At 43.7% G+C, this 26,046-nt stretch overlaps 1 protein-coding gene across 1 annotated transcript in view; it reads right to left on the bottom strand.

The window, feature by feature from the left end:
* PDLIM4 (PDZ and LIM domain 4) overlaps positions 1 to 22,276 on the bottom strand; it is a 280,179-nt gene extending 257,903 nt beyond the window's left edge. The window contains exon 1 of the mRNA XM_082255565.1: positions 22,114 to 22,276. Within this exon, the coding sequence (XP_082111691.1) occupies positions 22,114 to 22,206 (93 nt within the window). The 5' untranslated portion in view covers positions 22,207 to 22,276. The remainder of the gene's footprint in view (positions 1 to 22,113) is intronic.
* Between the last annotated feature and the right edge of the window lie 3,770 nt (positions 22,277 to 26,046).

Here is a 26,046-nt window from a genome sequence, read left to right as displayed (position 1 = left end):
TAACAGCTGTGCATCTTTGGACATTGTTTTTGTGGCTTTGGTACTATTACTACTACTACTACACTCCAGGAAAGGAGGAGATGACCTTAGCAAGAAAAAAAACACACCAAAATCGCATCAAAAAAGCATGTGTCTTTCATATGTTTCTATTCAAGCCTATGGGCCACAAAATTGCACCAAAGCAGAACAGGACCCTTCCCCAAATTTGCATCACAGTTGTAATGCATTGATGTGAGTGGCCACCATTGAAAACAATGTTATTTCTATTGTCATGTGATTCTGTAACTCAAGTCACAGAACTAGTGTGAACCTAAGCAGGCTGTTTCTCACAATACTCTAGTGTCCTTTACAGGCAGGTGCAAATAAGGTAACTGCCCAATTTGTTCATACCTAGAATTGCCCCTGACTAGACCTCTGTATGCACATATGGTATTGCTTTGAAATAGCTACTAAGGGCATTCATCATCTGTATGACCTCTTTGTAGCACTCAAATACTCACATTTGTTTTCCGTTTTATATTCCCACACAACAAGCACAGAACCTGCAGTATTATCTAAATCCCCTAAATGCATTCCCAACTGGAAAAATAAAAAACCTAAGAGCTAGTGTAGAAAAAAGACAGCGAATGCTCCCCTGCAGGTGCTTGTAAATTTTATTGCTGCGCTGGCCTATTCCAACAGTCACCGCCACAAAGACTACACCTACGCACCATTGTTCTCATTGAAATGTGTGGCCAACAGAAATACATCTGTTCTGTGCGCTTACATATACCTTTTGCTGGTTCAAGGCAAAAAAAAAAAAAAAAAGCATGGAAACATGGTTATTTCCTTAGCAAAAAGAACTAATAGGACTTTTGAGGTTCCACACCAAATTAAAGGTAAAAAGCCATAATTTTTTATTGTATAATTATTTACTTGTCGTTCTTTTTTTGTTTATAGCGCAGAAAATAAAAACCGCAGAGGTGATCAAATACCTCCAAAAGAAATCTCTATTTGTGGGGATAAAAGGACATCAATTTTATTTGTGTATAGTGTCGGAAGACCTCGCAATTGTCAGTTAAATTAACACAGTGCCGTATCGCAATATGAAATATAATACTAATTGCTGTGTGAAGTACTTGTACCAAATCCAAAATAATCAATATATTCATTATAGCTATGGAGGACTGCACTAAAAAAAGAATACAAGTATAAATATATCATGTTAAAAATACAGTACATTGCTGAAAAAAGTATAAAACTATATTTCAAAAATTATTTTTGTAAACAAAAGTATAAAATACTACAATCATGCAGTCCCCAAAGCCAAAAAACACAGCTAAAAGAATATAACCATTTATTTGCCTGTGCAAGAAGGAATGAAGAGCAGGGGCAGACTGGCAAACTTTCGGCCCAGGGAGCAAGTACAAACCAGAGGCCCATGGTGCAGCGACTTGGCCCCCTCCCACTCTCCCTCATCTCATCCTCTTTCTGACCCCCATTCCAAGTACAAACCAGAGGCCCATGGTGCAGCGACTAAGCCCCCCTCCCACTCTCCCTCTTCTCATCCTCTTCCTGACCCCCATTCCAAGCTGAAGCCGTGCGCCACTTACCGGCTAAATCTGGGTTCAAAACCTGGCCTGGGTTAGCTGGGACAGCTCGGTTGGGGTTGGCGGGGGGAGAAGGGTCTCCAATGGGGCAATGAACCAGCCTCTGCTCAGATACAGTTTACACAAACCATGCTGGGGGGGAGACCTGCGTTCTGTCCTTGACTTCGACCCGCATTCAGTAGGTCAGTGGCAGGGACTTTTTACTTCTCTTCACCAGGAATCCTTTAGGCATGTCTGTGGCAGAAGCAGTGCAGCCTTTATACGGGGCATCAGAGCAGCCCGGGGGGGGGGGGGCAGCTGCCCCCTGCCCCCTGGCCAAGTCCTCCCCTGATGAAGAGAACCTCTAAATGTGCAAAGTGACAGATTTTCTCCCGACCACCCCCACTGTTACTCACCCCCTCTGCTCTATTAATTTGTCGCAGCCTTCAGAAATACCATATATGCCTGAGCACAGGAAAGCATGCCACCTTCTCCCTTTATTCTAAAGATGTAGTGCTTGAGCCTGAGCAGCCAACCATCACACCAGAACACTGTTTCAGGGGAGATGAGGTCATGAATACTGTGTAAGCTCCAGCATCATTGATGTGAATGTACAGCATATATATAAAGCACTGCTTAAATTGTTAGTGCTATATAAATACCCAAAATAAATCAATAAATAAAGAGCTTTCAAAGGGATAGGACCCAGGTCTTCAAAAGGCAAATGGAGCAGTGGGGTAAATTGACAATTCCCTTTACTAGTTATGAACATTGATGATGGTACAAATGCCCCCCCACAAAATAATTTTAACTCTTTGGACATGTGATGTTTGGTAAAAGAAAAACAAAATGCGTTCCTATTTAATCCCTTTGTAACCTTAAATTACCCATAATCTGACCGAATTAACTCCTTTCTCCCATGCTCCCCTTAGCTATAATGCTGCTACTGCTTTTTATTCCTATTTTCAATACCATAATATTATTAATATGCAAACTTTTTTTCATTTTCATTCATTTGTTCCTTCATTTCTTTATTGACCCATTTCAAATAAAGTGTAGAATTGAAAATTATATTCCACCTAGGCTTAAAGTGATCGGACCAAAACCCTTCTAATGTCTTTATTTTGTAGTTTACAGCCAAAGAATACGGAATCTTAGATTCATTTTAGTCTTTTTTTTCTAGGTGGTATGGATATAGAAGGCATCTTGCAGTGTTTTTGTTGATGAAATCGAGTGCCAAGGAACACTAGTCTATCCCTGAAAATGAACGCTTAACCTGACACCTAAGACTAGAAAAATGTCTTAACATTAACCACTTGCCGACCGCCCAATAGCAGTTTTACTGCTCGCGCCACGCAGGATCACGTATACACACCGGGTATCGCTCCTACTGTGTTTCTACCCGATGTCCGCTGGCACCCACCGTGATCGCCGTTCTGTAAACAAGACAGAACACCGTTCTGTCAGTAAGGAAGGCATTGATCCTGTGTTTTTGCAAAGCAGGGAGTTTGATCTATTCCTTCCTCTAGTAAAAGCACCTCCCCAACAGTGGACAAACACCAGCTAGGCACATAGTTAACCCTTTGATCACCCCTGATGTTAACCCCTTGCCAGCCAGTGTCATTAGTACAGTGACAGTACATATGATCACTGTAATAATGTCACTGGTCCTCAAAAAAGTGTCAAAGGAGTCCTGCTCGCCGCCACTGATCGCCGCCATTACTAGTAGAAACGCATACATATAAAAAAAATTACAATTCCATAAATATATCCCATTGTTTGCAGACACTATAACTTTTGTGCAAACCGATCAATATACGCTTATTGGGATTTTTGTTTTACCAAAAATATGTCGCAGAATACATATTTACCTAAACTGATGAACAAATTGGATTTTTAAAATTTTTTTATTTAATATGTTTTATAACAAAAAGTAATTTTTTTTTCAAAATTGTCGTTCTTTCCTTGTTTATAGCACAGAAAATAAAAACAACAGAGGTGATCAAATACCACCAAAAGAAAGCTCTATTTATGGGGGGGGAAAAAAAGACATACATTTTATTTGGGTACAACGTTGCATGACCACGCAATTGTCAAACAAAGTAATGTAGTGCCGTGTCGCTAAAAATTGCCTGGTCAGGAAGGGGGGTATATCTTCTGGAAGGGTAAGTGGTTAAAGCTGAAGTTTAGCCTCACTGTCACAGAGGGACTGGTGACTATACAGGCAGCCAGAGATCTATAACTAAAGTGAGTCATCCTATACATGACCAAGGCTATGTCATCTCTTATAAGTAACCAATGAAGCAAGAGCAAACCAAAGGTTGAGAGACAAGTTGTTGTCTGGGGATTGTTCAGATGTAAAGTCTGACTCGGTATATTATCAATCTTATACAGGCCAGATTTGTATTGTTTTAGGTCCATATTCCCCTAATTTACCCCCGATCTGTGAAATCCCAGCCAGGTGCAAACTGTAACGTCAAACTGCTTTGTATCTAGCTGTTTGCCTGGAGTCTGACTTTAAATATAGACATGTATTCTCAAAAGGAGAATGACTAATGCACAAAACCTAATTTAGCCTTCAAAAAAAAGAAAGTCTGACCTGGTGCATACTGTACTGCCGCTAATTGAACTGCACTGTGATATAACCATACGTATTCCTTCCCTTCAGTTCTGGCAATCCTTGGCCAGTGAAAGTTTCTTAAGCCTTACAAGGAGGGGAAATGCGATTAACATTCCAGTCTCATTGTTATGTAAAACCTGTGTTCTCCCTGATTGACTTGTTTTGGCCATAATCTGCTGTCACTGGGGAACCATGGGGAGATTATGGTTCATCCAAGCATCTGGAATGAGGAAATCCCCTTCACTTGTATAAACAACATAACTGGTGCAGATCTGTCTCATTGTCATTTGCCATTTGCCTTCTTCTCATCTGTTCATTTATTCGATAGAGCGTTTAACATAACGCCGTGCACGCTAACCTTTAGAAGGAAAGGACTTCTCTTATCTGAGAAAACTTTATTAGAGCAAGAGGAAAAAAGCAAAAAAAAAAAATGAATTGTTCTGCTCTAGTACACAGCAGTTTATACAGCTGTGGCGGTGCCGGATTTGTGAATTCATTCTAAAACTAAAGTAGCAGGTTTTTTTTTAAAGCCTAACTTTCCAGTTTTTTTAGTTTTAGATATATTTTTATACTTATGTCTGTGTTCATGTTGTGAAAGCTTCCTGACTTCTTGTTTTGTCTGACACTTATCACCTGAACAAAGAGTGAGGGGAAACCTCTGCAATGGGGACCCAGACAGACAGCAATAAAAACCTGTGACATCAAACCTCATATAACCCTTTTTAAGGGACGAGAGTTGGCTTTGCGATGACACTGGGCCAATCAAAGTATAGAGAAAAATTAGCACTTCAACAGTCTTTTAGAATGAATATTTAGAATGAATTAATCCCATATCACCAAAAAAACTCAATATTCTGAAAGTACAAAGAGGACAGATACAGACTTTGCACAGAACCTTCCTTGTGAACCTTACTCAAAATGCTAATTATATTTTGGAATGGTTGCCATTTTTGTTTGCTGGAATGGAAATGGGGACTAGAGATGGGCTTGGGAGTGTTCGAGTCCCAATGTGCCCAATCCCACCAGGAAGCCAACGCTACATTTCGCTAATCATGTTTTGCAAATAAATGTACATAGCAATGATGGTGAACCTTGGAAGTCCAGATGTTTTGGAACTACATTTCCCATGATGCTCATGCACTCTGCAGTGTAGTGGAGCATCATGGGAAATGTAGTTCCAAAACATCTGGAGTGCCAAGGTTTGCCATCACTGGTATATAGCATATTGAAGTGTGGGCTTCCTGGCTGGATCAGGCACAGGGGAACACCCTGGCCCATTAGAGATGGTCCCACAGGGGAACACCCTGGCCCATCTCTAATGGGGACCCACTGGAGCCTTCAGCAGCCATTGTGCTGTACTAGGCTTCTGGTGTGTCCCTGTGCCTTTAAGGAGGAATGGGCAGCCAACAAGCATACCTGACCTCGATTGATCCTTAACTATGTATGCTTAAACTTGGAGACTCTCATAGACTTATGCCTCGTACACACGCATCGATAGTTGGCCGTGAATTTTTGGCCAACGTCCGATCGGCCGATTTTTGGCTTGTTAGTATGATGCTTTCGACAACCGACTCCGACTTTTCGGCCGAATAAAATCTGGTGTGCAGGCTATAAAATTTTTGTTGGCCGTCAACACAATGGCCGATTTTCCGTCAGTCAGTACAGATTTCGGCAGACAAAAACCTGATGAGCAAGACTGGGCATGCTCAGAGAAGAAAGAACACACGGAAAGTAAACCAGCACATGACATCACTTCTGAAGTTGGTTTTTGTTGGCCGAGAAAATTTGTGTGCAGTCTAGAGCACATTTCAACCAACACAACAACACTGGACAAAAGTCGGTCGATCGGTCGGCCGATAATCGTTGCATGTGTGTACGAGGCATAAGGCTGGGTTCACACTGATGCGATGTGGGAACCACAGCGAATCCTGTGCGGGTTCCCACACCGCATCAGACTCGCAGGCAGTTAACACTGTACTCTGCGAACAGCTGCAGGTGTCAATATAAAGTTAATGAAACCCCCGAATCGGTTCGCAGAACGCAGTGCGAACTGTGGAATCAGATGGAATCGGATCACGTGGGTCTGAACACCCATACGATCCAATTCCAGTGCAGACAAAGAAAAAAGGGTCCTGCACCATCTTGGCCTGAATGCAAAGCTATTTCAGCCATACAAACTGTATGGCTGAATTTGTATCGCACAGAAATTGCATGTGATGTGCACAGCAATGCAGTGTGAATCACATGTGATGTCTGCAATTGCATAAGTGTGAACCCAGCCTAAAAGTTAGACTGCACTATAAAGAGAGACCCTGGTGAGGCAGGGTGAGGAAGAAAAATGCTGACTATGACCATAAGAACACTATCCCAACAGTCAAGCACGGAGGTGGAAACATTATGCTTTGGGGCTGTTTCTCTGCTAAAGGTACAGGCCGAATTTGCCGCACTGAGGGGGCCAATGGACAGGGCCATGTATTGTGTGATACATGGATGAGAACCTTCTTCCCTCAGCCAGAACATTGAAGATGGGTCGTGGATGAATTTCTTCAGTGTTGTCACATGAAAAGATATAATAAGATATTTACAAAAATGTGAGGGGTGTACTCACTTTTGTGAGACACTGTATATATATATATATATATATATATTTGGGACAAATAAGAGCTCATACCGCTGGGCGAGTTTATATTACTGTTTGTGTCCCTACTAGGTAGGAATCCCCCTTTCTGTTTGTCCTGGTGACCACTGTTACCAAAACAGAAAGTGACGGGAAATCCACAATTTCAGTGTTTTCAGCAGAACAGGAATAGGAACTTCTTCAATGGGGACCTCTGTTCTGGTAACAACTGACTCACTTTGTAAAGATTTCTGTTCACTTCTTATTGCATGTCTGGGACAGAAAGAGAAGTTTAAAGGAGAATTCCAGGGTTCAATGCACTTTAAATTGTGATGTCATCCTCCTCTCCACCTTGGCCAATCAGAGCAAGCCTTATATTTATTGATATAAATACAAGGATTTTCCTGAATGGCAGAAAAGCAATCAGCCTAACTCTCTTTCATTCCGACAGCAGACGGGAAGTCATCCATACCGCTGCTTCAACACAGCGCTGCATGTACCTAATGCTACAACAGGAAATTATACCACAACCAGTGGTTTCATTGCTTAGTAATGGAAAGAGTTCATTTGGGTCAGCTTGGCCCAAATGAACTATTTAAAGTAGTGATCGACCGATATCGTTTTTTTATTGCCGATACTGATATTTGGGTCATTGCATATCGGTATCAGCCGCTATTGGCCGATATTTTCGTACATTAAAAAAATGTTTTTTTTTTTATAACCGCCGGCTATGGACGCCGGTACCGGGGTGATGCCTCTAGCAGCAGGCATCACTCCGGTACATGCACTTTCCCAAAATATCGCCAATATTGGTAACCTCAGGGGCCGATTTGGATATATAGGCTTTGCATCACGTATAATTTTGGTGGCAGGACTAGGCTTTGATTTTCTGCACTTGGGGCAGTTGGATGGTGTCTGTTTGTCCAACTTCCCTCTAAATTCTAAGGGTAGCCTTCAAACCTAAGAAACAATGTCAGAATGCCATATTAATACAGCATAGAATCTGACATTCACCAAGATTCTCTGCATGTGATTCTTCCAAGCATATGTGTTTTAAATGAGAGCAATTGATTCTCCATCAGAGAACATCTGGTGAAAGTCAATTTCACTGCTTTATAAACAGTGTCACAACAAGAATGCTGGCCATACTCTAGGCAATTTCAGCTAACACTGCAGTGGTTTTGACTGAATTTCTTTAACAATTTATTCATTTGAAATTGGGAAATAAATAAAAGTATAATTAGTAGATTGCTGATTATTAAAACCTATGAGAAAAACGAAATTGTCAAGTGTATGTCCAATATTGTCCAGTATAAAAAGGATTTTCCATATACAGGCGGTCCCCAGGTTAGAGACAAGATAGGGACTGTAGGTTTGTTCTTAAAGTGGAGTTCCACCCTAATTTAATACTTACCTCCATCTTCTCGCTCCGGGTCACCTGAAAAACAAATGGCTAATCGCATTTTTTTTTTTTTACTTACCTCGTAGCGAAGAAAATATACTTACCTTACTTCCTTCTTCCTCCTTCCTCGGCCGCGGCCCGTCGTCACTTCCTGGCTTTGCAATGATTCCTGGGAGCTGAACGTCATCGCTCCCAGGAATCATTGCGCCTGCACCGGCCCCGACGTCAGTTCCGGGGCGCGCGTGTCATTCCCTTCTAAACAGCTTCTGGGCATGCCCAGAAGCTGTGGAGGGATGACGCGCGCACCCGGAAGTGACGGCGGGGCCGGCGCAGAGCATCGTGGGACCGAACAAGAAGGAAGAGGACGCCAAAGAGGATCGCGCTGGCTTCAAGCTGCCCACACCTGAGATGGCAGCGCTGGACAAGACTTTTTCAAGGTAAGTATTTGTCCTAACAGGTAAGTGCAACCCGGGACAGATCAGAGGCTAGCCATTGTGGAATGCACTAGCCCTGACTGTCCCGGGGGTATTTTTAAAAAAAAAAAAAAATTCCAGGGTGGAACTCCGCTTTAAGTCGAATTTGTTTGTAAGTCGGAAGAGGTAAATTTTACTTTTTTTTTAAATTTTTTACGTTTTTTTGGATAGCATAGGGAAGCGTTAACACCTCTGTACCATTTGTTTTGCTGTCTGTGCCCCTGTTCAGAGGATTTCACTTCACTTTCTGTCCTTGTGACAATTGGATTTTGAAAATTGTGGGTTGTTGTGGAAACAATTATTGGTGATAAAGCTTCAGTGAAGACTCCTTTTTCCCCATGAGAACTCTTACATGAGTGAATTTCCCTTCCTAGGGGTAGATTTCCTCTCACTTCCTGTTGTCTTCCTCCATTTGTAAGTAGCAGTCGTTTGTAAGTCGGATGTTTGTAACCCGGAGACTGCCTGAAAGGCTCGGTTCACACTGGGGCAGCACGACTCTGTAATACTTCGGGGGCAACTTGTGCATTCCCATGCACCACGACTTCGGAGCCACTTGCAGGGACTTCACATAATGGAAGTCTATGCAAGTCTCTCCGAGGTCGCCCCGAAGTAGTACAGGACCCTTTTTCTAAGTTGGAGCGACTTGTGTCACTCCTATTAGAACGGGTCCTGTAGCAGTCAATGGACCGCGAAGGAGTGCGACTTGTCAGGCTGACAAGTCGCGCTCGTGTGAATGGAGTCTAAAGGTGAATGTTTCTCCCACAATTTTGTGGATTTGTGGACTTCTCTCCAATATGACTAGTAGAAAATTAGATGTTTGTTTTTTAATTTTGGTTTTCTATATAAATCAGGAATCATAATCTCAGCAACATTCTGCTGTAAGCTCTAACGAGCGGGGCCCTCTAATTCCTCTTGTATTGAATTGTATTGTAACTGTATTGTCTTCCCTTATATTGTAAATCGCTGCGAAAACTGTTGGCGTTATATAAATCCTGTATAATAATAATAATAATAATAATAAATCAAAGCTCCTAAACAGAATATGCACATCTTAACCACTTGCCGACTGCCGCACGACTATCTACGTCGGCAGTCAGCCCCTCACAGGCAAAGTGACGTAGGTCTACGTCGCTAGCCTGTGAGGGTCTAGGGAGCGAGCGCGCACCGCTGGAGGCGCGCTCCCGCTCCCGCGTGGTCACGGACCCCCCGCACGTGTGACCGGCGGACCCGATGTCCGCCGGTCACTCTGCGATCGCCGCTGCAGAGGGAGAAAGTCAGGCAGCTTGTGTAAACAAGCCGCCTGTCATTCTCCCCTGTGTAGAAACTGTGATCACACGGTTCTACTATGTAGAACCGTTGATCACTGTTTCTACGGCTCAACAGACAGCCAATCACAGTTAGAATCACGCCCCTTCCTCTCAAATTAAGTTAACCCCTTCACTACCAGTATAATTTTGCAGTAACAGTGCATATGTACTGTATAGCACTGATTACTGCAGTAATGTCACTAGTAACCCCAAAAGTGTCAAAAATGTCAGTCAAGGGTCCAATCTGTCCGCCGCAATGTCGCAGTACCGCAAAAAAATCGCAGATCGCTGCCATTACGCGTTAAAAAAAAAACAACAAAAATGACAAAAATCTTTCCCTTTGTTAGTAAACGCGATAACTTTTGCGCAAACCAATCAAAATACGCTTTTTGCAATTTTTTTTACCAAACATATGTAGCATAAAACAAATTGGCTGAAAATGTTAAAAAATTTAGATTTTTACATTTTTTTTGGGGGGGAATTTCATATAAAAAAATGTGAAAAATATTGTTATTTTTGCAAAATTGACGCTCTTTTTTTGTTTATAGCGCATGATCAAAAAATTGCACAGGTGATCAAATACCACCAAAAGAAAGCTCTGTTTGTGGGAAAAAAAGGACGTCAAATTCGTTTAGGTACAGCGTCGCATGACCGCGCAATTGTCCGTTAAAGTCACACAGTGCCGAATCGCAAAATACCCCCTGGTCAGGAAGGGGGTAAAATCTTCCGGGGCTTAAGTGGTTAACACAAGAAACCAGGTGTCAGACCTACAGTATCTTCTCTAACTAACCAAATGTTTGGATGTGGACAATGAAAAAAGAAGTACATTAAATCATGTATTTTGGAAAATATCTCTCTGGGCTGTCGCTTGAGCATTTTTTTCTTAAATAAAGAGCAAAAAATATTTTCCTCGATGATCTTGAAAGTCTTTTTTATAATGAATATTTGTTAAATGACTTTAGAGCCAACACATCGTTTCTTATGAATATATTCCCTGAATTGATTTTGTGGACATATTCTGTTTTCTGTGATTTGTAAAACTTCAGTAAAGCTGCAGTTCTACACATTCTTTGTTCCCTGTGTATAGAACTGTTGTTAACCCCAACCCTGCCATCTCCTGTGCTGGGTGCCTGACCTTTTCTTCTAGGATTTCTTTGATAACACATCAAGTGCGCATTGAGGGGAATTTTAGAACAGCGTTGGAGTCTGGAAGTGCAGTAATCGGTTACAGATGTAGGAAGAGATCAGTCTCCTTTTTGTATTTTGTAGTAATAATGTTCCCTGCCTGATTAAGCTACCTGGTTGTATTGTTCTAAATGATGTCTACTCTACAGTAAAGTTTTCCTGCTGCAGGACATTTATTATGTTCCTTTTTAGCTATCTGTAAGGGGTAATTCTTCCCAATGATGACAAGAGTAAGGAGCATTCTTCCCACTGACTGTCACACTAATGTGACATAAGTTGTAGATTTTACATTTTTAGCAAGGATTCCCCGAGACCAGAAATTCATTTCAAGGGTTCCTCTGTGTTGAAAAGGTTGAGAAAGGCTGCTTTAGACTATAAATTCATGCTAACCTGAAACTGTTCCTGTTTGCTGTAAGTAACTTGCACCTGTGACCAAACAGATTACCAAAGTCAATAAAGGCATAATGTGGCTTTTGTTGTTCTGCATATCTGTGAAACACTTTCGTAGCAGACACTCCTTTCTAGGGTGGGATCTGGAAAAAAAGTGCACCAAGACGTGCAACCACAGAGATTCGTCATGTTAGTGAGACAAGAGTCACGGTCATGGCAAAGAAATGGTTTAAGGTGGAACGCATCTGTCACAATTTGTATTTAAATTATATTCAAAAGCAAAATTCTAGGGAAGGGTGCGAAAGCAATGATTCTTCACATTTCTTTAACTACTACACTCCCAGCTGCTGAAGAACTTTGCAGGAAAATAACTACAAATAGCTGGACACTACAACCAGGGCTGTTCATATTATGAAGCATGGACAATACCATGTAGGCTGGGAAGGAGACAAGGTTCTCATGTTGACTCACTGGCACTAAGCAGGGTGGACTCTATTCAGTTGGAGTTTTAATACCATCAGTAATGATACTGTAACTTTATAACTGCAGCCTATGATGCATCCTATTTCCTTTCATGGTGTGTATACATTGGGAGGTCATAACCACTGACAATGCTATGGGTACATCTATACCCAATTTGGTCAGCATTTAAGCCTATGGAACTATGCACTCATCATGAAAAGAACTTGGACATGCCTGTGCCTGCTGACTTTTTAGGCTTTATGCACACTTGCACTTTTTATAAACGCTTTTGAAATAAAAAAATGCTCAATTGCTAAACGCACCCAGCGCTTAGACACAGCGGTGGCTGGTGCTCCATGGGCGGGGGGCAGCAGACGGACCACACCATACCCCCCCTCCACCACACCAGCTCGCACACCATGCACAGTGCTCTGCGCCCCAAGCCCACCCTTTTTTGAAACCTATTAGAGCCTCTGGCTCTTATCACGTGCTTCAAAAAAAAAAAAACCCCATTGGAATCAATGCGTCCGGCGCCCTGCATGTAGATTAGGGGGCCGGACGCATGGATGGGGGGGCGGCGCCCCTGTGTCCCTAATGCACCAGCCGCCACTGCTTAGACATGTATACCCCGCTTAGGTGTGTCAGGTGTTTTTATGCTCAAAAGCTCCTCTCCTGAACGCAACTTTGAGCTTGTTTTTCTGCCTCCAAACTCCTGTAAATGACTATAGTGTGCATGGACACATAAGCTAAAATGGAGGGGCGTTTAGAAGCATAGAATAAAAAAAAGCTCAAACGCCTGTAAAAGTAGCGTTTTTTAGCTTAAATGTGCATTAAGGTATTATGGTCTCCATTTGGTGTAAATCACAATTTATTTAAAGTGAAGTTCCACCCAAAAGTGGACCTTCTGCTCATTTGCTTCCTCCCCCCCTCTGGTGCCACGTTTGGCACCTTTCAGGGGGGAGGGGGAAATGGGTACCTGTTTTTGACAGGTAAATTTCAAAGAAAGGAGTGTCTTTATTCCACATCAATTGGCAAATACAGATACACACTGTGAGTGCAGGACAATCGGTGGACGCGTTTCACGACTGGATGTGTCGCTTATTCATCACCGGGGTGATGAATAAGCGACACATCCAGTCGTGAAACGCATCCACCGATTGTCCTGCACTCACAGTGTGTATCTGTATTTGCCAATTGATGTGGAATAAAGACACTCCTTTCTTTGAAATTTATCGGAAGTGCGGTCATTCCTTTTGTTTTAAGCTATCCTGGATTGCGGATCCGACCAGCACCTGATTCCAGCCTCACCTAGAGCGGTCTTCCCTGTTTGGATTCTACCTGTTTTTGACAGGTACCCTTCCCCACTTCCGGGAGATGGCGCCGCGACACTGTCCCTCGGAAGTTTCCGTATCCGCAGCGCGCTTCATGCATGCGCAGTAGGGACCCGGCAATGGCGGCGGCAGCACCCGACAGTGGATGGAAACATCGGCTGCGGTGCCGACATCGCTGGACTCCAGGACAGGTAAGTGTTCTAATATTAAAAGTCAGCAGCTACAGTATGTGTAGCTGCTGACTTTTAATCTTTGGAGGGGGAGGCTGGAACACCACTTTAATTCAAGTCAGAAATGTAGATGGTAGCACTGAAACCGCCTATATACATTCTGTATTTGCCAGATGCATTGGTAATTATTTCAGTTCCGAAAAGAAAAACGTTATTTCTATGTCAAGCTTGGAAAAGGCTGAGATGAGACCTTTTCCGCAGAAAAATTGTAGGCATGGGGCATACATCCTTTACATGGACCATAATGAAATTATAAACCATAAACCACGAGTACTATTTTTTTACAATTACTTTTCTTTTATACAGGCTTTTAAAGTAGTAAATGCAATAATATTGAGGCTGGAAGGAAGATTTAGTGTATGTATATATAACACTTTTGGTAGGTACTGTAAATGATGCATTTTAATAGACATCTACATATCAGACCAAAAAAAGGGAATATAAGGAAAGAGGGACAAAAGGGTTGGTTCCAATAGAGCAGGGGCCTCCAAACTTTCTGAACAAAGGGCCAGTTTACTGTCCTTCAGACTTTAGGAGGGCCAGACTAAGCCCTGTGGGAGTAAAAAAATGCCCTGGCATCAATGGAAGTAAAGAATGCCCCATCACTGCTATTAGTGGAAGGAATATTGCCCCACTGTTGGTATTAGGGAAAGGAAAAGTGCCCCAACATTGGTGTCATTGGGAGGAATATTGCCCCATTGTTGGTATCAGGGGAAGGAATAATGTCAAATTCATTGGTGTCATTAGGAGGATTATTGCCCCATTGTTGGTATCAGGGGAAGGAATAGAACTCCATCATTGGTGTCAGTGGGAGGATTAGTGCCCCATCAATGGTGTCAGCGGGAAGAATAGGAACCTGCAGTTGGTCTCAGTGGGAGGAATAGTGTCCCATCATTGGTGTCAGTGGTAGAAATAGTGCCCTATTATTGGTATCAGTGACAGGAATTATGCCCCATTGTTGGTGCAGAAGGAATAATGCCTTGTAACAGTGGGAGTAATAGTGTACCAAGAGCTTGATAAAAGCAAGTAAAGGGTCTCATCTGGTCCCTGGGTCATAGTTTGGAGACCACTGCAATAAAGGGACAGTCTCTCAAAATAAGGAACAAGTGGGAGCTATGAAATGTGGACCAGTTGGCATTATATGCTATTGCTGACTAAACATGTGTCAAAAACCATCCATATTATATGATCAGCCAGAGACAGCGAGAAAAAGAAACTTTAGGCTCTGAGTGACTCTTCTTGTTTTCTAGTTGATGCTTCCCTATAGCCGAGGACTCTCCACCTGCTTCTATGTAGCAGTGCTGTACCATTCATGAAGCACAGGCACTGTTACATAGGGGGGAAAGGGTACTAAGTATATTCTTCAGTCTCAGAGACTAAATGAACCGTCAGCAAAGGAAAGGTAAGTATATGCAACATGGGACAGGGGCATTAAGGCATACCTGTATGAGCAAAGCACAGATTGGCTTTGAATAGTTTCCTATGGTTTCTCCTGTTGTAATAGTTTGCGAACCTCAATCAGGTTCAAAATAGATTTCTGCTACTGGGTCTAATTAAATAGGTAGGTAGAGTGCATGCACGAGGATATCACACACTGACACACATTGTTCAGGTAAATGATACTTCCTGTTTATTCCTAATGTACAGCGTGTTAAATAGTTAGTAGGCGGTGTCACATGTTATTACATCATAAGCATAATATTAGCATAATACTGATTATTTGCAGCTTTCTGATTAGTCATGTCCATTATAATGCACATACAGTTTGTTTACCTAGCCTCCTAGTATGTGTGTTGTTAGTGTGTTAGAGAGGTCATGTATGTAGTGTGCATATTTGTGCGTGTGTGTGTAGGGGGGGGGGGGGGCAGGTTTACTCACAAAATATCCAAACCATGAGTATTTTTGCAGTACCCACACACAACAATTCTTACTTATGGGAAAGTTGTCCAGCACCAACTGGAATCAGATTTCAAGAGGTACTGGACACCTTTCCCATAAGTAAAGAGTTGTGTGAGGAGGGAGATTGGAGTTATTTTATAAAAGTATATGGGTTAGTCTGGTATGTTTGTTGTCAGGGCTGGTTATGATACTGGGACCCAAGCAAGTCTGTAATGTGCCGTGGGACATGTCTAAGTTTAAATATAGTAAACAGCAGTATATAAATAGCTAGCATTAAAAAACCAGAACAAATCCCTAATATGAACAAATTTTGTACAGTCACAAACAAAAAAGAAGCAAATGTTTAAATAAAAGATCTGCAATGTAAAACATTTTTTTGGGATTAAACATACCAATAGATATCAATGTAATTTTTGTCATTGAAACAAAAATACAAGTGGAGGTAGTCTTCCTAATAATTAGCATTTTATATAAAGGTGACCTGTTTAAGGCCCCTTTCACACATGCACGGACCGTTCATGCGTTTTTCATCCATCCGTTGACGGATGAAAAAACGAAAATCAATGCATTCCTATGCAAAAACGGATGTAAATGGATGATCATTTATTTACATCTGTTTTTATCCACTTCCGTCAATATCTATTTTTTTTTTGAACGGATGAAAGCCCTATTTTTCATCAGTTAAAAAAACGGATCTGACAAAAAAACGGATGAAAACAGATGACAACGGATGAAAAGCAGATGACAATGGACTAAAACTGATGGCAACGGATGAAAAAGAGATGACAACAGACTAAAACTGATGGCAACGGATGAAAAACAGATGACAACGGACTAAAACTGATGGCAACGGATGAAAAAGAGATGACAACGGACTAAAACTGATGGCAACGGATGAAAAACAGATGACAACGGACTAAAACTGATGGCAACGGATGAAAAACAGATGACAACGGACTAAAACTGATAGCAACGGAGGAAAAACAGATGACAACGGACGAAAACTGATGGCAACGGACAAAAACTGATGACAACAGATGAAAAAAGGATGTGAAACTGATTTTGACTGAAAAAAACGGATGACAAAAAACATGCTTGAACTGATGAAATGAAGGGTCTGTATGTGTGAAAGGGGCTTTGGGCTTCTTTCACACATGCTGTCTGTTTGTCTGTTTTTCATCCATCTGTTGAAGGATGGAAAATGGACATCAATGCATCTCTATGGAAAAACGGATGTAAATGGATAATCATCCATTTACATCAGTTTACATCCGCTTCTGTCATCATTTGTTTTTTGAAACTGACCAAAGCTCTATTTTTCTTCCGTTAAAAAACAGATTGGACGAAAAATGGATGTAAACTGACAAATGGCCAGTTTTTCATCTGTATTTGCATTGGTAGTGGATGTAAAAAAAAAACTGATTAGCACTGATGAGAAACGGATGAACACTGATGAAAAACTGCTAACCACTAATGAAAACAGATGAACACTGATGAGAAATGGATGAAAAACGTATGAACACTGATGAAAAACTGATGAGCACTAATGAGAAATGGATGAAAAATGGATGAACACTCCACACCCTCCTGTAGTTTTCTGTAGTGGGTGGAGCTGCTAGGTCCTTCCCACAGCTTTGCTATCTGCACAGGTTATGCACAGCACAGTGATGTCACTGATACTTTTACAAGGTAATATCCGGGTTTGCAAAGGCATTTAGTGCATGTAAAATGGATTTACATCCTTTATAGCTATTGAGGAATGTATTTCAATTACATTGTAGTGCTTGGAGTTTTTTTTTATGTGCATTTGTTCATGTGTTCGTGTTTTAGCCAGTAGAATGTAGTTACTAGAAGGAGTTAGGCCCCTTTTACACGGGCCTACTGCCCGACGGAGTCTGTTCTGCTCAGCAGGGATCGATCCGCCGATCCCCGCTGAGCAGGTGGATGACAGCTCCGTCTCTGCTCTGTGTGTAGAGACAGAACTGTCAGATCCCCGCTGTCAGATCCCCGCTGTCCTCTATGGGGAGAGCGGACAGGATCAGAATCGGATAGCAGTGGGTGTCAGTGGAGATGTCTCCGCTGACACCCACTGCCCCATAGGGATGCATGGAGCACCCAATCCGGTCCGCGTGAAAAACTGACAGGCGGATCGGATCGGATCGCCTGTGTGAAAGGGACCAAAGGAGTAAGAAATCTCACAAAAACCTTGCATTATGTTTTCAAGCACACCTGTTGAAGTACAACTCTGCACCATAGAAGCTTATGTACTTTTCTGGGCTTCAATAGGGTAGATCTAGCCATGCGTCTAAATCTACCTCTCCTCTGAAGCCTGACCAACGTTCAGATCATGCTTCAAAGGTGATTGGCAGGCGATGAGGAGACAACGTGACGCCTTCTCACCGTCTGTTTTAACCTGTTTGCCGACAAATGTGCCGCAACCGTTTTTTTTTTTTTTTGCACGTGGTTGTGAGGCATTTTCTGTGCTTCCCTATTTGCCTGAATACGTCGCCCACCGACTGCTACATATTGGGTTGAATTTGCTGCGGGCATGAAGCAAAGCACGGTGACCACAGCATGTAAATCCCCCTGTCCGCTGCTTAAGGAAGGGAGCAGTAAAAACGTGGCTCAACCATGCATTTTTACCATCCCTAAGCACTCATCTAAAACTAACCAGTTTTAGACTTGCTTCAGGCGACCTGATAGTCAGATGTGAACAGGCACCATAGGATACAAAGGGAATCCTCATGTCGATCATTGAAGAGTTTCTTGAAAAGGACTTTAAAGCACGCAGATGTGAAGCACGGCTTAGGGTGTTACATTCAATTTTTAGACCTTATTATTTGGACTTAATAAATGAAAGCAAAACACACCTATAAGCTAAAGCTGTTACTGCCTCCCATTAGACCACACCAAGTGTGCAATCACTAAATGGCTGTTCTTCCTTACATCGCTACCACATGATACTCACACCGATACACAATGCTGAATTCAGTCCGTACCACTGATATATCCAGAACTAGCATTGCTGTGGTCTGCATTTGGAATCAGACTATTGTGTATACATTCTACAGGCATGCTGACAGTAAGAAGCATGTCCACATTATTCCTATGAGTTCCTTCCCTACAATAACTGCACCATTGTATGAGCGTGTATGTTCATACTTATAAGGCAACTATTTTTCATATATGTGCATTTATTTCATGCTTTGGGATATGTTTTTTGGTGTGATGTTTTTTTATGTATAGTTCTATGTGCATTAAGTCCCCTGGTTCACACTGGAGCGACTTAACGCATGACAAGGCGCACCCTATTGTTGGCAAATCAGTGCCAAATTTGGTAAATCGGTGTAAAATTGTTCAAATCAGTGCAACACCAACTTTGCGGTGCCACATCGGTTTGGAATAGTAGTTTCTGCACTTCTTTTGGCGATTTTCAGGTGCGACTTGCATAGAAATCTGTGCATGAAGCCACACAGATGTCTTCCAAGTCGCACCTGAAGTCACACTGACATGTGGCTTTGAAATCGTGTGATTTTAGGATGAAGTCACTCGATTTCAAATCCGCATTTAATGTAAAAGAGGGCTAAAAATGGCTCGTACACACGTTCAGATAATCGGACGACTTATAATTCGCATTTTGCTGCATAATACTAATATCGAATTCAACAATGCGTACTAATTTTTTTGTACGATTCTGGAAAAGCTTCCTGGTTGCGTAGCTACGTATCGGATGGTGCAAAACAAAAACAATGGCAGCCAGACTTTTTCCGGGGTTTTTTCGTGTTTCTGATCATGCGCGGTCTTTGTCTATCGATTTTTTAGCGGACGCATACTGTACTGATTAAATGATTGTCGTTAGCTAGGCTATCACGCAACAAATGTTTTCCTGTTTGTCCCTTCGGATTTTGTTGGACAAAATGTTGTAATCGGCTGTCGAAAGCTCTGTATTAACGATCAGATTATAGAGCGATCAATTTGAAAGCGATTTTTTTTGTATGAAAATCGAATCATGTGTACTGAGCATTAGGCTGCATTTTCAAAATCTCATCCATATAGAAGATAAACTCAGAAGCGTGAATTTGTAAAGCTGCAGAAGAAAAAGGCGCCTGGATGAAAACGGTGTCTTTATAAACAAAGTGTATCAATTTATCCTACAGTTGCGTATATAAATGGAAACAAATTATGTTTTGTTATGGTTTAATAAATGCTGGGATGAACCTAGCATCCTCATTGAATAGTTTGCCCAGAAATAACTTAGCAGCTACTGCTTTTCTTCCCACTACAATAAATAACAACCATGTCTGCAGAAAAAACTCAACCTCCCTTCATTTTAACATTAAAGTCTATGTAAACTCTACATTTTTCTTGTTTGCTTCCTTTTGGTTTCTTAAATATATTATTAAAAACTTTTTATTATACCGGTTCGATTAAAAAAAAAAAAATTGCTGTTTATCCAACCAGAAATCTTGTGAGCTGTTACCTTCATGTACTCTCTGCTTCTGGATTGTTATCAATTAGCATTATTCCCTGATATCTCTGTGGATTACACACTACCTTCTCCTGGTATGGAGAAGAGAGGGAGGTGTTATATAGTCTTAACACAGTATTATTTAGTCCTAGCATACCTCTTGTCCTAGAATGACAGCGCTATTGTCGGTTAGCATTATTCCCTGATATCTCTGTGGACTACTAAAACACCACCTTCATGTTTAGAGCAGAGAGGGAAGTGTTATGTAGTCCAAACACAATGTTCTGTAGTCCTTCTGCACTCCCTATCCTAAGGTGACAACTCTGTTATCAGTTAGCATTGTTCCCTGCTATCTTAGTGGCCTACACAATACCTTCTCCTGGTATGGGGAAGAGAGGGAGGTGTTATGTAGTTTTATCCCAATGTTCTGTAGTGCTAACGCACTTCTGGTCCTAGGGTGACAGCACTATTATTAGTTAGCATTATTCCCTGATATCTCTGTGGACTACTAAAATACCACCCTCATTTATAGAGAAGAGAGGGAAGTGTTGTATAGTCCCAATAGAGTGTTCTGTAGTACTAACACACATAGAGAAGAAAGGAAAGTATTGTATAGTCCCAAGACAGTGTTCTGTAGTACTAACACACATATAGAGAAGAGAGGGAAGCGTTGTATAGTCCCAATACAGTGTTCTGTAGTACTAACACACAGATAGAGAAGAGAGGGAAGTGTAGTATAGTCCCAATAGAGTGTTCTGTAGTTCTGTAGTACTAACACACATATAGAGAAGAGAGGGAAGCGTTGTATAGTCCCAATACAGTGTTCTGTAGTACTAACACACAGATAGAGAAGAGAGGGAAGTGTTGTATATTCCCAACACAGTGTTCTGTAGTACTAACACACATATAGAGAAGAGAGGGAAGCGTTGTATAGTCCCAATACAGTGTTCTGTAGTACTAACACACAGATAGAGAAGAGAGGGAAGTGTAGTATAGTCCCAATAGAGTGTTCTGTAGTTCTGTAGTACTAACACACATATAGAGAAGAGAGGGACGTGTTGTATAGTTCCAACATAGTGTTCTGTAGTCCTTATGCACTCCCTATCCTAATGTGACAACGCTGTTATCAGTTAACATTGTTCCCTGCTATCTTAGTGGCCTACACAATACCTTCTCCTGGTATGGGGAAGAGAGGGAGGTGTTATGTAGTCTTAAAACAATTTTATATAGACCTAACACACCCCTTGTCCTAGGGTGACAACACTATTATCAGTTAGCATTATTCCTTAATAACTCTGTGGACTACTAAAATACCACCCTCATTTATAGAGAAGAGAGGGAAGTGTTATATAGTCCCAACACAGTGTTCTGTAGTACTAGCGCACATATAGAGAAGAGAGGGAAGTTTTGTATAGTCCCAATAGAGTGTTTTGTAGTACTAATGCACATATAGAGAAGAGAGGGAAGTGTTGTATAGTCCCAACACTGAGTTCTGAAGTCCCAACGCACTCCCGGTCCTAGGGTGACAACACTGTTATCAGTTAGCATTGTTCCCTGCTCTCTCCATAGACTACAAAGCATCTCTCTCTCTTTTGGAGGTGATAGGGAGGTGTTATGTAGTCCTAACACACTCCCAATCATAGAGTGACACTAGGTTGTCATCCAAAGTCAGGCCATGAGTTAAATGCAGGATAATCAGGAAATAAAAAAATTAAAAAAAGTGAAACCAATGTAATTCCCACTCTTAGGATTGGTAAATGAAAAATACTCTTGGGTTTAGATATTTAAATACACATTTGGATCCTTTGAATAAAATCCTAGCCAATGAGTTGAATGAATGAGAAGAAGAATGAGCAGAGAAGTCCAGGCATCATTGATGTGAGATGCTTTGTCTGCTCCAGCATGAAGTCACTTGTGCTGCTTTCCCAGGTAGTTAGGGGAAAGTGTAAGCCAGGGAATAAATCCAGGATGTGTGATAAGAGATCTCTACATCTTCTAAACAGCAAAGCTCTTCAATAACAAACAAAAAAAAAAACCTCAAAACAATCAAATAAAACGAAGCAGCCACGTTATCTCATAGAGACATGCAGAGCTACTACATGTAATATTTCCAGGGATCACAAAGTAGATGGTGAACACATAGAAAAGTAGGGTGACTTACCCTGGAAATGGTGAGAGGGGTGCTGAAGTCCTTGCCTCCCACCAGTCTAAATCCCCAGGGAGAGGGACCATTGAGGGTGACAGTCTGTGCCATAGTGACTGTGCAGTCCTTGTCCCAGCACTTCAGTAATGAGCTCTGCACTTAGCTGCACCCGGCTACTTCTCAGCACCGCTTACATCCAATCTCACTTCCCCTGCATCCCTGCAGATGTGCACTCCCATACCTCCTTCCTGATTGGCTGTGCTACTTCTCCATCCTTTCATACACCCTGGATGGGAATCCTCAATCAGTATGAAAGCAGCCTCATCCGAGATAAATCAGAAAAGTATGGACTCTCATTATTAAAGTATCTGTACTGGAGGGGGACATCTGTAATAGGGGAAGAAGTACCTTAGGAGGGGGGAGCTGTACTGTGGGAAACTGTATTGGGGGATCTGTAGGGGGGGGTTGCTGTACTGGGGGGAGCTGTATTGGGGGGATCTGTAGGGGGGTTGCTGTACTGGGGGAGCTGTATTGGGGGGATCTGTAGGGGGGGGGGGGTTGCTGTACTGGGAGGAGCTGTATTGGGGGGATCTGTAGGGGGGGGGGGTTGCTGTACTGGGGGGAGCTGTATTGGGGGGATCTGTAGGGGGGTTTCTGTACTGGGGGAGCTGTATTGGGGGGATCTGTAGGGGGGGGGTTGCTGTACTGGGGGCAGCTGTATTGGGGGGATCTGTAGGGGGGTTGCTGTGCTGGGAGGAGCTGTATTGGGGGGATCTGTAGGGGGGGTTGCTGTACTGGGGGGAGATGTATTGGGGGGGATCTGTAGGGGGGGTTGCTGTACTGGGAGGAGCTGTATTGGGGAAATCTGTAGGGGGGGGGGGTTGCTGTACTGGGGGGAGCTGTATTGGGGGGATCTGTAGGGGGGTTGCTGTACTGGGGGGAGCTGTATTGGGGGGATCTGTAGGGGGGGTTGCTGTACTGGGAGGAGCTGTATTGGGGGGATCTGTAGGGGGGGTTGCTGTACTGGGGGGAGCTGTATTGGGGGGATCTGTAGGGGGGGTTGCTGTACTGGGAGGAGCTGTATTGGGGAAATCTGTAGGGGGGGGGTTGCTGTACTGGGGGGAGCTGTATTGGGGGGATCTGTAGGGGGGTTGCTGTACTGGGGGGAGCTGTATTGGGGGGATCTGTAGGGGGGGTTGCTGTACTGGGAGGAGCTGTATTGGGGGGATCTGTAGGGGGAGTTGCTGTACTGGGGGGAGCTGTATTGGGGGGATCTGTAGGGGGGGTTGCTGTACTGGGAGGAGCTGTATTGGGGGGATCTGTAGGGGGGGTTGCTGTACTGGGGGGAGCTGTATTGGGGGGATCTGTAGGGGGGGTTGCTGTACTGGGAGGAGCTGTATTGGGGAAATCTGTAGGGGGGGGTTGCTGTACTGGGGGGAGCTGTATTGGGGGGATCTGTAGGGGGGTTGCTGTACTGGGGGAGCTGTATTGGGGGGATCTGTAGGGGGGGTTGCTGTACTGGGAGGAGCTGTATTGGGGGGATCTGTAGGGGGAGTTGCTGTACTGGGGGGAGCTGTATTGGGGGGATCTGTAGGGGGGGTTGCTGTACTGGGAGGAGCTGTATTGGGGGGATCTGTAGGGGGGGGTTGCTGTACTGGGGGGAGCTGTATTAGGGGATATGTAGGGGGGGTTGCTGTACTGGGGGAGCTGTATTGGGGGGGATATGTAGGGGGGGGGGTTGCTGTACTGGGGGGAGCTGTATTGGGGGGATCTGTAGGGGGGGTTGCTGTACTGGGGGGAGCTGTATTGGGGGGATCTGTAGGGGGGGTTGCTGTACTGGGAGGAGCTGTACTGTGGGAAACTGTATTGGGGGATCTGTAGGGGGGTTGCTGTACTGGGGGGAGCTGTATTGGGGGGATCTGTAGGGGGGTTGCTCTCCTGGGGGGAGCTGTATTGGGGGGATCTGTAGGGGGGGGGTTGCTGTACTGGGGGGAGCTGTATTGGGGGGATCTGTAGGGGGGGTTGCTGTACTGGGGGGAGCTGTATTGGGGGGATCTGTAGGGGGGGGGTTGCTGTACTGGGGGGAGCTGTATTGGGGGGATCTGTAGGGGGGGTTGCTGTACTGGGGGGAGCTGTATTGGGGGGATCTGTAGGGGGGGTTGCTGTACTGGGAGGAGCTGTACTGTGTGGAAACTGTATTGGGGGATCTGTAGGGAGGTTGCTGTACTAGGGGAGTTGTACTGTGGGAAACTGTAGGGGGGGGGGGTAGCTGTACAAAGGGGGGAAGCTGTACTGGGGGGAAGCTGTACTTCAGGGGAAGATCTATACTAGGGGGACTTAAAGCGGAAGGTTAATTTTTGTTTTGTCACTTACAGTCTGTTCATAATTCATTCCTCACCTCTGCATTCTGTGCATTATGCACTCCTGGCCCTAGTGCTCTGTGTGTTACTCACCCCTGACCCCTCTATTCTGTGTGTTACAACTCCTGATCCCACACTGGGAATTACTTACTCTTGACCCCTGCATTCTGTGTTTTACAACTCCTGGTGCCAGGGCTCTATGGAGCATTACTCACCCCTGACCCCTGCATTTTGTGTGTTACAACTCCTGGTCCCAGCTATCTGTGCATTACTCGTTCCTGACCCCTGCATTCTGTGTGTTACAACTCCCGGTCCCAGCGATTTATGTGTTACTCACCCCTGCAATCTGTGTGTTACATGTCCTGGTCCCAGTGATCTGTGAATTACTCACTCCTGACCCCTGCATTCTGTGTGTTTTAACTCCTGGTCCCAGCGCTCTGTGCTTTACTAACTCCTGGCCCCTGCATTCTGGTGTTACAACTCCTGGTCCCAGCGATTTATGTGTTACTCACCCCTGACCCCTGCAATCTGTGTGTTACATGTCCTGGTCCCAGCGCACTGTGCATTACTCACCCCTGACCCCTGCATTCTGTGTGTTACAACTCCTGGTACCAGCAATCTGTGCATTACTCACTCTTGACCCCTGCATTCTATGTGCTACAACACCTGGTCCCCGCGATCTATGCATTACTCACTCCTGACCCCTGCATTCTCTGTGTTACAACTCCTGGTCCCAGCTATCTTTGTGTTACTCACCCCTGACCCCTGCATTCCATGTGGTACAACTCCTGGTCCCAGCGATCTGTGCGTTACTCACTCCTGACCCCTGCATTCTATGTGTTACAACTCCTGGTCCCAGCGATCTGTACATTACTCACTCCTGACCCCTGCATTTTGTGTGTTACAACTGCTGGTCACAGCGCTCTGTGCATTACTCACTCCTGGCCCCTGCATTCTGTGTGTTACAACTCCTGGTCCCAGCAATCTATGCGTTATTCACCCCTGACCCCTGCATTTTGTGTGTTACAACTCCTGGTCCCAGCTATCTGTGCATTACTCGTTCCTGACCCCTGCATTCTGTGTGTTACAACTCCCGGTCCCAGCGATTTATGTGTTACTCACCCCTGCAATCTGTGTGTTACATGTCCTGGTCCCAGTGATCTGTGAATTACTCACTCCTGACCCCTGCATTCTGTGTGTTTTAACTCCTGGTCCCAGCGCTCTGTGCTTTACTAACTCCTGGCCCCTGCATTCTGGTGTTACAACTCCTGGTCCCAGCGATTTATGTGTTACTCACCCCTGACCCCTGCAATCTGTGTGTTACATGTCCTGGTCCCAGCGCACTGTGCATTACTCACCCCTGACCCCTGCATTCTGTGTGTTACAACTCCTGGTACCAGCAATCTGTGCATTACTCACTCTTGACCCCTGCATTCTATGTGCTACAACACCTGGTCCCCGCGATCTATGCATTACTCACTCCTGACCCCTGCATTCTCTGTGTTACAACTCCTGGTCCCAGCTATCTTTGTGTTACTCACCCCTGACCCCTGCATTCCATGTGGTACAACTCCTGGTCCCAGCGATCTGT

This window comes from Pelophylax lessonae (genome assembly GCF_965119305.1).
Source record: "Pelophylax lessonae genome assembly, chromosome: 4".
NCBI classification, from domain to species: domain Eukaryota; kingdom Metazoa; phylum Chordata; class Amphibia; order Anura; family Ranidae; genus Pelophylax; species Pelophylax lessonae.
Note: the sequence above shows the minus strand (reverse complement) of the source record. Positions and strands in the feature narration are given on the sequence as shown.